The sequence below is a fragment of the Lycium barbarum genome, chromosome 6, assembly GCF_019175385.1.
Source record: "Lycium barbarum isolate Lr01 chromosome 6, ASM1917538v2, whole genome shotgun sequence".
Lineage (NCBI taxonomy): Eukaryota > Viridiplantae > Streptophyta > Magnoliopsida > Solanales > Solanaceae > Lycium > Lycium barbarum.
The window spans coordinates 129,372,443-129,387,449 of NC_083342.1; the positions used below are offsets into that span (position 1 = coordinate 129,372,443).

A 15,007-nucleotide genomic window follows, 5' to 3' on the forward strand; every position below is an offset into this window, starting at 1 on the left:
ACGAGTGTGTTTGTAGCGCGTTTTTTGTATATCCACATATTTGATTTGTATATTTCGGGCCTTGGATGAATGTCGAATTTCGGGATGAAATTGTGAGACTTGGAAAATATTTTTGGAGTGTCCGTTGTAGTGGCACCAGGACCGCTGTAGCGGTGTGGTTGCCGCTGCAGCGGTGAGTTGATTTCTGGCCTTGACCGCTGTAGCGGCTTGCTCAGCTGCTGGGGCGGTACCGCTGGAGCGATAAGGGTGACCGCTGGAGCGGTCAACGAGCAGTTTTAATGAGTATAAAACCCCAAAATCCTAGTCATTATATCTATTTTGACTTGAGAGCTTTGTGGAGGCGAATTGGGGGGTTTTCAAGTGATTTCTGCCCTAAGTTAACATTCTTACCTTATTATGGTTTCATTAACCTCTCTTAATCATCTAGCATAATCTAGAATCCATAGAATCTAATGGGTCTTCAAATGGGTTCTTGAGTTGAGCTCTAAATTATTTTTGGTTCCTAGAATCTTCCTAAATAGTAAGATTAATGTTGAATATGCTTGAATATGCTGGGCACAAAATAGCTAGATTCATATTTTCCATAAAAAGCTTAAGATTAAAAAAGGGGTTTTTATGGGTTTTCTTCCTAATGGGTTTTTGTCTTTGAAATCTTGTATTATTAGTTGAGTTAGCTTCATTAAGCATTAAATTGATGATTATAAACTATATAAACAGGGTTCTTCCATTTTTAGAGGTAAAATTGTGTGAATTAAAGTTAGGTTTTTAGACCCAAATTTGGGGGTTTTCATATTAATGATGATTTTTAGAATTAATTGAGTATTCTTATGATTAAAGTAATGGGTTTTGACCTTTTAGTATTGAATTTGGTAATTTGGTCATAAAATTTTCCGTTTTGCCCTTGGGGCCCGTTTTTTCCTAAATTAAGGGTTGAAATTTGACCCGAATAGAAAGTAGTCAATATGGGTATCATTATTCATGGTTTCTTACATAGAATTCATATGTGATAGAGTTTTATTATTTGGAGACGCTTCGAAAGACAAAGCAACGTGTGGATTCGTAGCACTTGTTCGGCTGTCAGGTAGGTTATGGCTTTCCTTTTTGGTAGACTCTGGTTAGTTTTTCATATTTATGTATTAGAAGGAACGGAGAATGCATGTATAGAAATTAGAGATTTGGGATGGAATCCTAGGATGGTATTGATGTGTGATTGTGTGTTCGGGCTTGTGGCCTGTAGATTTCTTAGGTTGTTTGATGTGGTTTTTCTTGAATATCGGTGGATTTATGTGACTTGAGAGTAGCGGACGAAACTTATTTTGTGCCTAATGATGAAATTTTTTAGTAATATGTGATTTCTTGTGTTATGCCATTAGTAGTAAATCTAGTGGATAAATGGGAGGATAAAGTGTACCAATGATTGTGATTGAGTCTTAAATGAGTTGTGACGAGGGATTTTGAGTGTTACACTCCATAATAGTCCGGGCTACTTGTATTAAAACAAGAAAGAATGAGTTAAGAAGGTTCAAGGAAAGTTAATCGAGTTAGTAAGAATATCGTTGTATATATGGTTTCCTTAAGTATCCCAAGGTGACATGGTTACCTAAAGGATTTGAAATCGCGCTATGAGTATGTATATGAGGTAATGCGAGTGACCTTTTAAAGTAATCGAGATTATTAGTAATGATATAGAGGATGGACGAAAGATATGAACATACTTTTGCGATTGGAGTTTCGTCAAAGCTTTGTGAGTTCTCTAGTTATGATTAAGGTTATTGTGATTCTCTGGACCCTTCGAGATGTGTATATGGATTTTTATTGATGTATATGAGTGTGTATATGTATGTATAAGAGGTTACATGAGGTTGGAAGAGGATTAGAAGTTAAACGAAATGAATCGGAACAACTTCAATAAAATCTCGGACCAGATTTTTAGCCCATATTGTTGGAGGCATATCTCTTTGCATATGAGGAGTTTTAAGGTGTTTCAAAAGGCTAAATTAAGTTCATCGAGTCTAGTTTACAACGCAACAAACCGCTCTTCAAAATAATATCGGGATAAGGAGATATGGACGATGCAAGTTGAATTATTAAGTGGGGATTAAGACTTAAATGTACACAAATTTTGCACTAGTGGCCGTGTGGGGTCCACTAGCACATAACAAATCTGATTTTTATCCCATGCTTGAGTTGGGGGACGTGTAATACCCCCATTGGGCAGCAAAATGTCTAACTTTGTTGACCAAAAGTTGCATGCCAACTCATTTTCCAATCCCACAAATTAACAAGAGAGAGAAGCTCTCATCTTCTCCAAATGAAGGAGAGAGAGAGAGCCACGGTTTCCATGGCAGCTCCACCACCATTGCACGGCCAGCCCTTCTATTTTTCTTACCATTAAACCCCTAAAGTGTTCTACACATTCACCATTAAGTTTCAAGTGAAGAAGAAACCATAAACATGCCATTCATGCTCCTATAAGCTCACGGACAGATTTGGGTTCTCCAAGTAGATTCAAAAAATATATTTTCTTCAAGTGTTTCAACCCTTATAAAGGTGTATAGCAATGTGTAGTAGTTGTTGGAAAGAAACAAGGAGGTGTAGCACCTCAAGAGGGTTGAAGATTCGGCCAAAGTGAAGAACAAGTTGTAAGGTAAGAATGTTTATTGTTCTTGTGTTGCATGATGATTTGAATGTATAGTTCATGAAGGTTGTTGTTGGATTGTTGTTGTAGTTGAAGTAGAGAGTTAGCCGTGAGTATTGGTGAAGTCATGATTGATTTCATTTTGCTTGTATTGTTGATGAATTGAATATGTATCAACATAGGTAAATGAACAAAGATTGTAGAAGTTTGTTTGTGATGTGGCATGTTGGGTATTGGGCTGTTTCTCTTGAATTTGAAATGAGCCGTGTGTTGTAGAGATAAATGAAATCATGCTTAATCTTCTTGTACATGTATTGGAAATGGATTGAATGTGTTGTAAGTATGGATAAATGGATGAAAATCATGAAGATGTTGTAGTTGTGTTGAAGCCGGTTAAGGGGGCTGTTTTAGAGGAATTTGTGGACTGTTTTGTGTCACATTTTGATTGTTGTTGTTATGGACATTGTGGTGTATTGTATGCATGTTGAAAATGTGAATTGAGGTGCCAAAGAAATGAATTATGTTGAAGCATACAAGCAGTCCAAAACAGTGGACTTTTTTAGTGCTAGAGGTGAAATTGTATGTGTTGAGTGTTGATTCTTGTTATGAACGTTTAGTGAAAGTGAAGCATAATGATTCAAGTTGAAATTGAGATGAATTGTGGGCTGTTATAAGAATGGAAATGATGCTAAAACAGTTCCAAGAATCATGAAAGTAATGTCATTAAACATGTTGTTGTCGTTGTAAGGTTTTAGTGTCGACAATGTAGCTATTTGTGTACGAATTTGGTGATATATTTATCGTGTGACTGCTGGTCGTATTTTACTAAAATTATATGAAATGAAGACATGAAATAATGTGTAAGAATCATATGTGGTTTGCTTGGTATGTTCGTAAACGTTCGCAAGAATTCCGGGCACCTTTATGTTGTTGGTTAGGGACTGTTTTGGGCGTGTTGTTGGTTAGGGACTGTTTTGGACGTGTCGTGGTTAGGAACTGTTTTGGACATGTTGTCTTCTTTAAATTGGAAAGACTAATGATAGTTAAGAATATATATTGTATTTACGTTGTTTGGGTTGTTGTAAAGTTGCTACACGAAAACGTAAAGGCTACGGATTATTAGGAGTAACTTGAGAATGTAGTAGCCGTATGTGAATCGTTATGGAATGTTGTATTTGGAATGTTATGTGGGCTGTACGGATTGGTATTGAACATATGATTATTGACGTTGGATCGGTTGTATGTAGTTGGTTTGAATGCGAACGAAACGTGGTCTAAATGTTTGAAAGGGATTGTTAACGTTAAAGTACGTATTGAATTCCCTCGTAGACTAATTGTAGCTCTTGATATCTTGATATAGGATAAGTGTTATTGGGCAGCAAGTACAAGTATAATACGACTAAACGCTAAAGGTATGTAAAGCCTATTCCTTCTTTCTTTTGGCATGTCCTAGACGTAAGTATGAAATGGTATGAACCTTGGGGTAAATTCTATTCTCTAGTTCCATGCATGACTTATGATTCTATATTTCCTTAATGCTATTGTCACGAGCCTACTATATGATTGACTAATGAATGATGTATAGAAGTTCCTACTCTTAAAAGAATGGCATGAATAGAAGCATACTTGACTTTCAAAAACTACATCATGGAAGTTGATACATGTACATGAAAGCTGAAACGTTCCTTGCTATGGCTTGTAATGAGAGTTGAAAAGAATTGAATATGATTATTATCCTAATACTTTAGAGCTGGTTAGTTGCTTATCTATTGAGTCTCAAAAGATGAATCGCATATATGTGGTTGCTTATTATTCTGCTCGTGCTTATCACTATATCCTTCACTGAGTCCCGGGCCAGGACACGTTTTCGTGCGCATGTTTACTATATTAATCACCGAGTCCCTCACTAGAGGGCCGGGACACGTTATATATATATGATGATATGATGATGTGATGATATGATGATATGATGATATGGAGATGGTGGCCAGGAGGGCATATATTCCTTATTACCGAGTCCCTCAAGAAAGGGCCGGGACACGTCTATGTTTATGTTTATGATGCTATGATTTTAATTATCGAGTCCCTTATTAAAGGGCCGGGACACGTATATGTTTATGTTTATGATGATATGATTTTAATTACCGAGTCCCTCATTAAAGGGCCGGGACACGTTATATATGTTATACACAGAATGATTTTGCAGCTTTGATTACAAAATTATACATTGATATTGATATGAGAATGATACAGATGAAATATGTCCAAAGGCAAGTTTTATAAAATTCTGTTTGTTGCATTGGGTCCTACACACCTTGTCTCAGTATGAGTCTACTTCTATATTTCATGCTTTACATGCTCAGTACATATTCCGTACTGACCCCCTTTCTTCGGGGGGGCTGCGTTCATGCCCGCAGGTACAGACGCTCGTTTTGGAGATCCGCCAGCTTAGGATACCTATTCAGCTATTTTGGACTGCTCCTTTGTTCCGGAGCCTAGCTTGTGGTATAACTCCCTTATGTTGTATCTATAAGTGTTTATTCGGGGTACGGCGGGGCCCTGTCCCGCCATATGATACGGTCATTACTCTTAGAGGTCTGTGGACATCTGTGTGGGTCTGTATATAGTTGTTGTTGCGTTGTATGAACATGACTTATGTTTGGGGCGTACCCATTCGTGATGGCAGCCTTGTCGGCTTGCATATGTATGTATGTTTGGAATGTTGCGTGTAGTGGCAGCCTTGTCGGCTTGCGTATATATATATATATATATATATATATATATTGTTGTTGAAAAGTTTTAACTCCTCAGAAGACATGTGCATATGACATACAGAATTGTGACAGCTTTAGAATAACATCCTGTCTTTTCTAAACAAATGAGTTCATGATATGCTAGCTGTAAATGACTATAGTTAACAAGTGACATGAGTGTCCAATTCGGGCACTAGTCACGGCCTACGGGGTTGGGTCGTGACATTGAGTGTACGGTGAGATTTGTGTTACTGATTTAAGAAAGTGGTAATAATGTATATCGATTGATTGACCTATTGTGTGTGGGACTAGCCAGTCTGTTGTGTTGTGTTTGACTGTTTTATTGTGTTGGCTTGATGCCATGAGTTGTTGATAGAGATTAAATCCTGTTATCCGTCTTGGTTGGATATATGATTGGCATGTCCACTGTTGGTATTGGGATATGATATATTGTTGGCATACCACTGTTGATATTATGATATGATACATTGTTGGCGTACCTCATTGTTGGTACTTGTGATATTAAACTTGGTTGTTGATGTTGATACATGCATTGCATACATCCTTACTCATTCATGATGCATGGCCGATATCCGATGATGATCTGGTATCGTTGATTGGCATACTCACTGTTGGTATTGTGATATGATACATTGTTGGCATACTCGTTGTTGGTATTGTGATATGATACATTGTTGGCGTACCCCATTATTAGTACTTGTGATATTAAACTTGGTTGTTGATATTTATACACGCATTGCATACATTCTTACTCACTCATGATGCATGGCCGATATCCGGTGATGATCCGGTATCGTTGATTGAGTGAAATTGGTATTTTGATAAACTCTTTTACTTGAGTTATTGTGCGAAGGCCGATATCCGAGATTCAATTCCGGAATCGTTGATTATGTGAAACTGATATTTGACACTCTTTTACTTGAGTGATTGTGAGGTGGCCGATGTCCGATGATCTATTCTGGTATCGTTGTTGCATGGTCGATTCTAATGATATCCCGAAATTGTTGTTAGTGCATGGACTCCGTGGGTCCCCCAGAGTGGTGTCGGTGAGACTGTCACGACCCAACCCCGTAGGCCGTGACTAGTGCCCGATCTGGGCACCCAGACACATCTATCAAATGTTATCTCAGATTTTATTAACCGCATTCCAGTATATAGCATAAGCCGACAAGACTATATTTTAAATTTAGATAATTTCCAGAAAAATTTCGGCAGAGTTTCCTTTGTTTTACGGACTATCCAATATACCCTGCGCACAGAAAATACCAACAAAGGCCACACAGGACCAACAAAGCAACATTTAAACATATGCGGACCGGCCGTCGCGGCGAATGGGATCGCCCAAACACAACATATACACGCATTCATACAGGAAGACCCCCAACCCACAAACATGTCCACAGACCTCTAAACAGACCGACAGAATCATATGGTGGGACAGGGCCCCGTCGTACCCCTGAGTGACGTACATTTATACTATAGCAGGAGACTGTACCAAAAATATAGGCTCCGGATAAGAGAGCGCCTTAGAATAGCAGAATAAGATCCTAAGCGGGTGGATCAGCGAACCTGTCGTATGTACCTGCGCGGCGTGAAAACGCAGCCCCCGAAGAAAGGGGGTCAGTACGAAATATGTACTGAATATGTAAAGCCTGAAGTAGAGAAACCAAAATCATAACCGGAAACAGAACGAACAGAAAGGAATGCAAAAATCCAGAATACCAAATGCATATTTCAAAACATAAGGAATGTGTACAGAAACATATGTCATATCATGTCCGGCCCCCGCCAAGGGACTCGGTAGGCAGAACGTGGTCACCCTCCCGACGCTGGTGCCACAACACATAAGGATCAAAATAGGGGATAACCCCATAACATAGCATGTCATGTCAAATGGCCATATCGGATCATATCATATCATATCAAAATAGTGTACATGGCACAGCATACTCCACAACCCATGTACACGTATACCTGCCCCCTCACCATCGAGGCACGGCGAACAATGCAGAGGAATACGCTTGACAACATATCCTGGCCCGGGCTCAGTAAAGGAAACATTGGGACATCCACGAGTGGAGTAGTGAGAAACTAATGCAATATGAGACATAATACATTTTACAAGGACTCGATGGAGTATTCCGAACAACAACCGTATTAATGAAACCGCACGATAGTCACGGTGCGTATATTTCGGATAACAAAAATAGATTATGTGATAATAGTCTTCTTGGGATCATTTTCATATTCCAAAATAATTTATAAGACTCAATAGAATAACTTAAACAAGTGTCATTTAGTAGTCAGAAGAGTAGTTAAGACGTTTCCTTTAAAACTTCTCAAAATAGGTTAAAATGCAATAAGAGTGAAATCGAGCATAGTGGGCCCACCTCGGGTCAACTAAAGTGATAGGCTCAATTTACGTATATTAAGTCTATAGAGTCATCCCTGGAGATCTTCGAACAATCTCCTAACTTTCCAAGAAATTTGTGTAAACTTACCAAATTCTTTCAACAAAATGTACTTATAGGATTCAATTCTATTGAATGAAAAATGAACATTTTCAGATTTAGTTTGCTATAAACAGAATATCCCCCGAGGTTCAATTTCAAACCTAGTACATCTAGGACATGCCAAGAGAAAGAAAAGGATAGCTTTACAAACCTATAGCGTTTAGTCGTATTATAACCTGTACTTGCTGCCCAATGGTACTTATCCTATATCAAGATATCAAGAGCTACGATTAGTCTACGAGGGAATTCAATACGTACTTTAACGTTAACAATCCCTTTCAAACATTTAGACCACGTTTCGTTCGCATTCAAACCAACTACATACAACCGATCCAACATCAATAAGCATATGTTCAATATCAATCCGGACAGCCCACATAACATTCCAAATACAACACATTCACAACATTCCATAACGATTCACATACGGCTATTTCATTCTCAAGTTACTCCTAATAATCCGTAGCCTTAACGTTTTCGTGTAACAACTTTACAACAACCCAAACAACGTAAATACAATATATATTCTTAACTATCATTAGTCTTTCCAATTTAAAGAAGACAACATGTCCAAAACAGTTCCTAACCACGACACGTCAAAAACAGTCCCTAACCAACAACATAAAGGTGCCCGGAATTCTTGCGAACGTTTACGAACATACCAAGCAAACCACATATGATTCTTACACATTATTTCATGTCTTCATTTCATATAATTTTAGTAAAATACGACCAGCAGTCACACGATAAATATCACCAAATTCGTACGCAAATAGCTACATTGTCGACACTAAAACCTTACAACGACAACAACATGTTTAATGACATTACTTTCATGATTCTTGGAACTGTTTTAGCATCATTTCCATTCTTATAACAGCCCACAATTCATTCCAATTTCAACTTGAATCATTGCACTTCACTTTCACTATATGTTCATAACAACATTCAACATTCAACATACACTAATTCACTTCTAACCTTAAAACAGTCCACAGTTTTGGACTGCTTGTATACTTCAACCTGATTCGTTTCTTTAACACCTCAATTTACATATTCAACATGTATACAATACACCACAATGTCCATAACAACAACAATCAAAATATGGCACAAAACAGTCCATAACTTCTCCTAAAACAGCCCCCTACACGGCTTCAACACAACTACAACAACTTCATGATTTTCATTCATTTATCCATACTTCAACACATTCAATTCATTCCCATCATAAAATTCATGACAACAACCATCAAAATACCAAGTAAAATCAGTTCACTATTTTCCACAAAAACAGTCCACTACACGGCCATACTTCAACAAAACAACAACATGTTCATATCAACACAACTTCACCTCTAAAACAGCCCCTTCGGCTATAACCATATTTCAACACCAACATTCATAATTTCATACATGAAATGTTCATTTACATATTCACAACACCTCAAAATTCGTCCTAAAACAGTCCACACGGTTCAACTTCATCATCAAACACATAGAAAATGATCAACTCTTACCTTAACAAGTTGGCTTCTTAACTTTGCTAGAATCTTGTGAAATGAACTAATACTTGTTCTTGTTGCTCCAATGGATACTCCACGTTGCTATACACCTTGATAAGGGTTGAAACACTTGAAGAAAATATTTTTTTTGAATCTACTTGAAGAACCCAAATCTGGCTGTGAGCTATAAGAGCTTGTATGGCATGTTTATGGTTTCTCCTTCACTTGAAACTTAACGGTGAATGTGTAGAACACTTTAGGGACTTATTGGTGAGATAAAAATAGAAGGGCTGGCCGTGCAATGGTGGTGGAAATGCCATGGCTGGCCGTGGCTCTCTCTCTCCTTCACTTGGTGAAGATGAGAGCCTCTCTCTCTAAGTTCACTTTGTCTAGTTGGGAAATGAGTTGGCATGCAACTTTTGGTCAAAAAGGAGACCATTTTGCTGCCCAATATAGTCATACACGTTCCCCCAACTAAGCATGGGCAAGAAAATCTGATTTTGTTATGTGCTAGTGGACCCCACACGGCCACTAGTGCAAACTTTGTGAACATTTAAGTCTTAATCCCCACTTAATAATCCAACTTGCATCGTCCATATCTCCTTATCCCGGTATTATTTTGACGAGCGGTTTGTTACGTTGCAAACTAGACTCGATGAACTTAATTTTAGGATTTTGAAACACCTTAAAACTCCTCATATACAAGGAGATATTCCTCCAACAATATGGGCTAAAAATCTGGTCCGAGATTTTATTGAAGTTGTTCCGATTCATTTGGTTTAACTTCTAATCCTCTTCCAACCTCATGTAACCTCTTATACATACATATACACACTTATATACATCAATAAAAATCCATATACACGTCTCGAAGGGTCCAAAGAATCACAATAACCTTAAACATAACTAGAGAACTTACAAAGCTTTGACGAAACTCCAATCGCAAAAGTATATTCATATCTTTTGTCCATCCCCTATATCATTACTAATAATCTCAAATACTATAAAAGGTCACTCGCATTACCTCATATACATACTCATAGCGCGATTTCAAATCCTTTAGGTAACCATGTCACCATGGGATACTTAAGGAAACCATATATACAAAGATATTCTTACTAACTCGATTAACTTTCCTTGAACCTTCTTAACTCATTCTTTCTTGTTTTAATACAAGTAGCCCGGATTATTATGGAGTGTAACAGAGACTCCCTCTGTGAGCAATTAGTTAGGGTCCCGTATGTCTGTTGGTAAAAAATCCGAGACGCGTGGGACTTAGACTTCGCGAGTCACACTGGGTTGTGCTACCGAGACGTCAATATTTCCGTCTGGAGTACATGTGTACACCTCATTTTCATGGCATGGCATTGCATTGATACATCTTGCATTGCATTGCATTATGGCTGGGTTGAGATGATTTGGTGTTTACTTGTGATGATTGGATTCAGATTGATTTATTCAGACTTGGCACGTTTGGGAATAGATGTTTTACTTAGGCAATGATGTGTACTTGGATCTGGATTTATTGATTGAACTTGTTGAAGTATCCCATAGACCGTCCGTAAGATTAGTTATATATTTGGTCTCTATGTGATGTAGGATAACGGGTGTCTTAATGATGAGTTCACTACTAGACTGAAACCATCGATTTAATGATATGTGAGTTCCGAGATCGTTATGAGCTTGACTGGTGAATTATTATAGTGAAATTAATGCTTAAGTGTATTGATATACAGTGTGTGGTAAATGGACGTATGATTTGATTTAGTGATTATCATCGTTATCTATGAATTCTTTGCCAATATGTGTTAGTAACCATTGTCGGCCTATGATACTTACTCATGATTATCATCGTTATCCGTGAATTCTTTGCCAATATGTGTTAGTAACCATTGTCGTCCTATGATACTTACTTAGTACGCGTGGTTTGTACTAATATTGCACTTGCTACACTCTTTTTGGGGTGTAGATTGTTTCAAGTATCTGATTGATAGTGACCGGAACGTGCGGTGCCTATCTGGGAGGCCTCCTCCCACTTCATTTTGGGACGGAGGTTGAGTCGTAGAATGTAATGGTGATCTGAGTCAATAGTCGCTCTAGTACTAGTCTAGACCAGGTCATGGGAAGTCGGATCGAGTCTGTAAATTGGAATTATTGTAAACATATAGACCTTTGTGTTTATTGAATATATAAATGGAATACCGTTGTATGTCTTAACTGCCTAATGCTTAAAATGGAATATTTCGTGATTGAGGTGTTATATAAATGAAAGGGTTCGCCTACCAAGGTGGGAAGGTAGGTGCCTGCGCGATCCTAAATTGGGTCATGACAGGAAATCTTATTGATTTTCTTAATCTCTAAAAGATCCAGCAAGAAAGTGGATGATGTTGAAATTTATAGGCTTGATATTCAAAAACTGTTGCGGGTCAACATGGAAAGCCTTGGGCATAGAACATTGTTCGTCGAAGAGAAATGTTGTATGTGGATTAATTGCAGCAAGCTAGGATGCAGGAGCAATTGCATATATTTTACTCAGCAAATAAGTGAAAACTGGTGGCTATTTGACATGCAAGTAAAAGCAATATCACCAGCTCCTCAAAGCAGCGTTTCCGGTATTGAATCTTTGATGAAGAATTGATCCAGGAGGAACCTGTTTTTTTTTTGTTGAAGTCTTCTGTAGTTTTCTTCTTTCTGATTTAAGCACTATCACAGTCAATTTGCCTCAATGGTCATTTTGTTTTAACACAAGACTAAATATATGTACACTTGTTCAGATTCTTATGTAAATTATTCTCTCAATACAACCAAGCAACTATGACTCAATCCCCCTTATTTAATTTAGATTTTGCCGCATTATGCTATACACAACATAGTGTTGCTACCTAGTATAACTGTGAACTTCTTAAAAGTAAAACAAGGATGATTCTTGAAAATTAATGTCTTCTGCACCTTATGCTTACAAACATTCAAACTGAAGAACCAACCTGTCATCTTACACACTGAGCATTCCACTAATAATTGGCAATTTTTTTGAAATGAAAAGTGCAAGCCTAGGTTTGCCCGCTTATATGATTATGAATCTGAAACAAAAGGTCCAGTATGAGTTTATAAACAAGAAACACATTCACCATAGCACCAAAACATATTTGAAATAGAGTGCTCCAGAAAGAAACATGTTCTATTCGGAACACATGGTAGCTGTATGGCAAAAATATTAAGATGTGGTACTTGAAGGCCTTATCTCAATTCCTTCAACAATAAGGCCTTCCTTTTGAGATACACAGTCTTTCACCTCTTTCAAACTCATCTCTATGCAATCATCTTCATTTTCAGTATAAAACTCACCCAACTTTACCTCAAACCAGCCATCGTTTCTAAGTTTGGGACGTTGATTATAAGCAACCGCCATGAAAAGCTGCCCCCACCCATCATGATCTGGTCGCCTGGGCTCGTCCTCTGCATCAAAGGGCAGAATATACAGTGACTCCTCATAATCATCATCTGGTTGCCCGGGCTCTTCCTCTGCATCAGAAGACGGACTATAAACTGACACCTCACAATCATCATCCGCTAGCCCCGGATCGTCCTCTACATCAGAGGGAAGAGTATACACGGACTCCGCATAATCATCTGGTTGCCCGGGCTCGTCCTCTGCACCAGAGGGCAGAGGATACACTAATTCCTCATAATCATCATCTGGTTGCTCGGACTCGTCCTCTGCAACAGAGGGCGGAGGAGTATAAACTGTCCTACCCTCCGGCACCAGAAATACAAATCGTTTGTCGAATTCAACCCCAGAAACTTCAACTGAAACCTCTGAGGGTTTATGATGAAACCCATATTCATCTTCCAACTTGTAAACAAGGTAAGATGTGTAGAATGTTTGTGGTGACAGAACACCAGCTCTTATTGTGCCACGAATTTCAAGTAACCAAACACTTATGAGCTCAGCCACCTCCCGAAACCTAATTTGAGAAGAGGAAATACACAAATGTCACCTAAATGCATATATCTGTTCCAAGAAAAGGATACTCCCTTTGTTTCAATTTATGTGAAAGGAGTTGAGAATATGAGGGTCAAAATATGAATCGGATATAGATTCTTCTATTTCTTTTAAAAGGAATAAAATTTACGTATTGGAAAACTATACCCTCTCTGTCCCAATTTATGTGACCCTTATTACTTTTCGATGCAACAATTTAAAGTATAACATAAGAAGAATTACATTTTTGTATAGTTTATTAATATCTAAATTTTAATTTTAAAATGTTGAGTTGATCTAGTCTAATTTACTTTAAAAATTTCTCAAATTGACTCTGGAAAAGTGTCACATAAATTAGCGCAAAGGAGTAGGAAAGTATTACTACAAGTCTAACATAGCTAATAGCAAATTATAATCAAAGAAAAAATTTGTTTAAATCTCCAAACATTAACAACAACTTCACAAAAGTAAATATCTGCTGAAACAATGGCAAACCTGGACTCTGGTAGTGAAGTCCATTTCCAATGCTTTGGTATATCACCCCATGTAATATTAAGATCCCTTGCACCTAAAAAATAGCATTTCTTTCCCGTCCATTTGTCCAGTGAGAAAATCTGTTTGAACAGTAACATAAAGTAAGAAACCAACAACCAATGAAAAAAAAAACATGTAAAATAAATAATCGGTTTTTCTCAGTTTTCACCTTGCGGGCTCCATCAATTAAGAGAGGATTATGGCACAGATAAACAAAGAGATCCTTCTTTGAAGGAAAATTGGCAATGGGATTCAGTGATGCGTCAATAATTGACTGATAATCAGACGGCAGAAATTTTTCCCAAACGGAATCAGAATCAGCGATGGATTGAACTGATTTAGAGACGAGGGAGAGATGGCAAACATCCAGAGGGCTTGTAAAGGCAAAGATCTTAACCGTACAATCCTCTGGTAACATCAACAGACAAGTTATAGTCCTCTGATATTTACCACTCAAATTCTCCATTTGGAAACAAGAAAGATAAATAAATCAAGAATTTTATTGGCGTTACAAATGAGTAAAGAAAACTTGCGATTTTTACTACTATTAAGAAGAGTGAGTGAGTTCCAACTCACTTACTTTCCCGTTATAGGAAGAAAGTAGAGAACTTAGTGACCAAGTATTGCTTTTAATGTGTTACTGATTATGCAGATTATGAAGAAAGTAGAGAACCTTAGTGACCAAGTAGAGTATTGCTTTTAATGTGTTACTGATTATGCAGATTATGAAAACTACATTTAATATGCATAATCAGACTATCTTAAAAAAAATTAGGCTCTTTAAACAATTTAATTTGCATAAATCATACTCTTTTCGTTATATACTATGTGTCTGACTAGTTTCACTAGAGCATAAATCATACCCTTTTTGTTATAATTTATGTTAGTAAATCACACTCTGTTCGTCATAATTTATGCGTCTGACTAGTTTGACTAGAGTTTAAAATGCCAGGAAATTTTTAAATCTTTTGATCTTAGATAAAAGAGTTACTAATTTTTTTAAAAAAATGATATTATTTTTTAAATAGATTAAAAAAGAAAGTAAAATACACAAATTGAAA

At 37.4% G+C, this 15,007-nt stretch overlaps 1 protein-coding gene across 1 annotated transcript; it reads right to left on the reverse strand.

Moving 5' to 3' along the window:
• Nucleotides 1-12,444: 12,444 nt before the first annotated feature.
• On the reverse strand, nucleotides 12,445-14,644 carry LOC132598897 (putative F-box protein PP2-B12). The gene is made up of 3 exons (XM_060312040.1): nucleotides 14,116-14,644; nucleotides 13,908-14,026; nucleotides 12,445-13,395 (listed from the first exon to the last, which is right to left on the reverse strand). Exons 1-3 carry the CDS (start codon nucleotides 14,410-14,412, stop codon nucleotides 12,645-12,647), a joined length of 1,167 nt encoding a protein of 388 aa, XP_060168023.1. The 5' UTR covers nucleotides 14,413-14,644; the 3' UTR covers nucleotides 12,445-12,644.
• Nucleotides 14,645-15,007: the final 363 nt, after the last annotated feature.

Excerpts from the sequence above, each read along its gene's own strand:
- LOC132598897 (XM_060312040.1), bottom strand. The coding sequence starts at position 14,412 with ATGGAGAATTTGAGTGGTAAATATCAGAGGACTATAACTTGTCTGTTG. Across the intron at positions 14,027-14,115 it reads TAATTGATGGAGCCCGCAAG|ATTTTCTCACTGGACAAATG; the intron begins GTGAAAACTGAG and ends CTGTTCAAACAG. Across the intron at positions 13,396-13,907 it reads ACTTCACTACCAGAGTCCAG|GTTTCGGGAGGTGGCTGAGC; the intron begins GTTTGCCATTGT and ends TTCTCAAATTAG.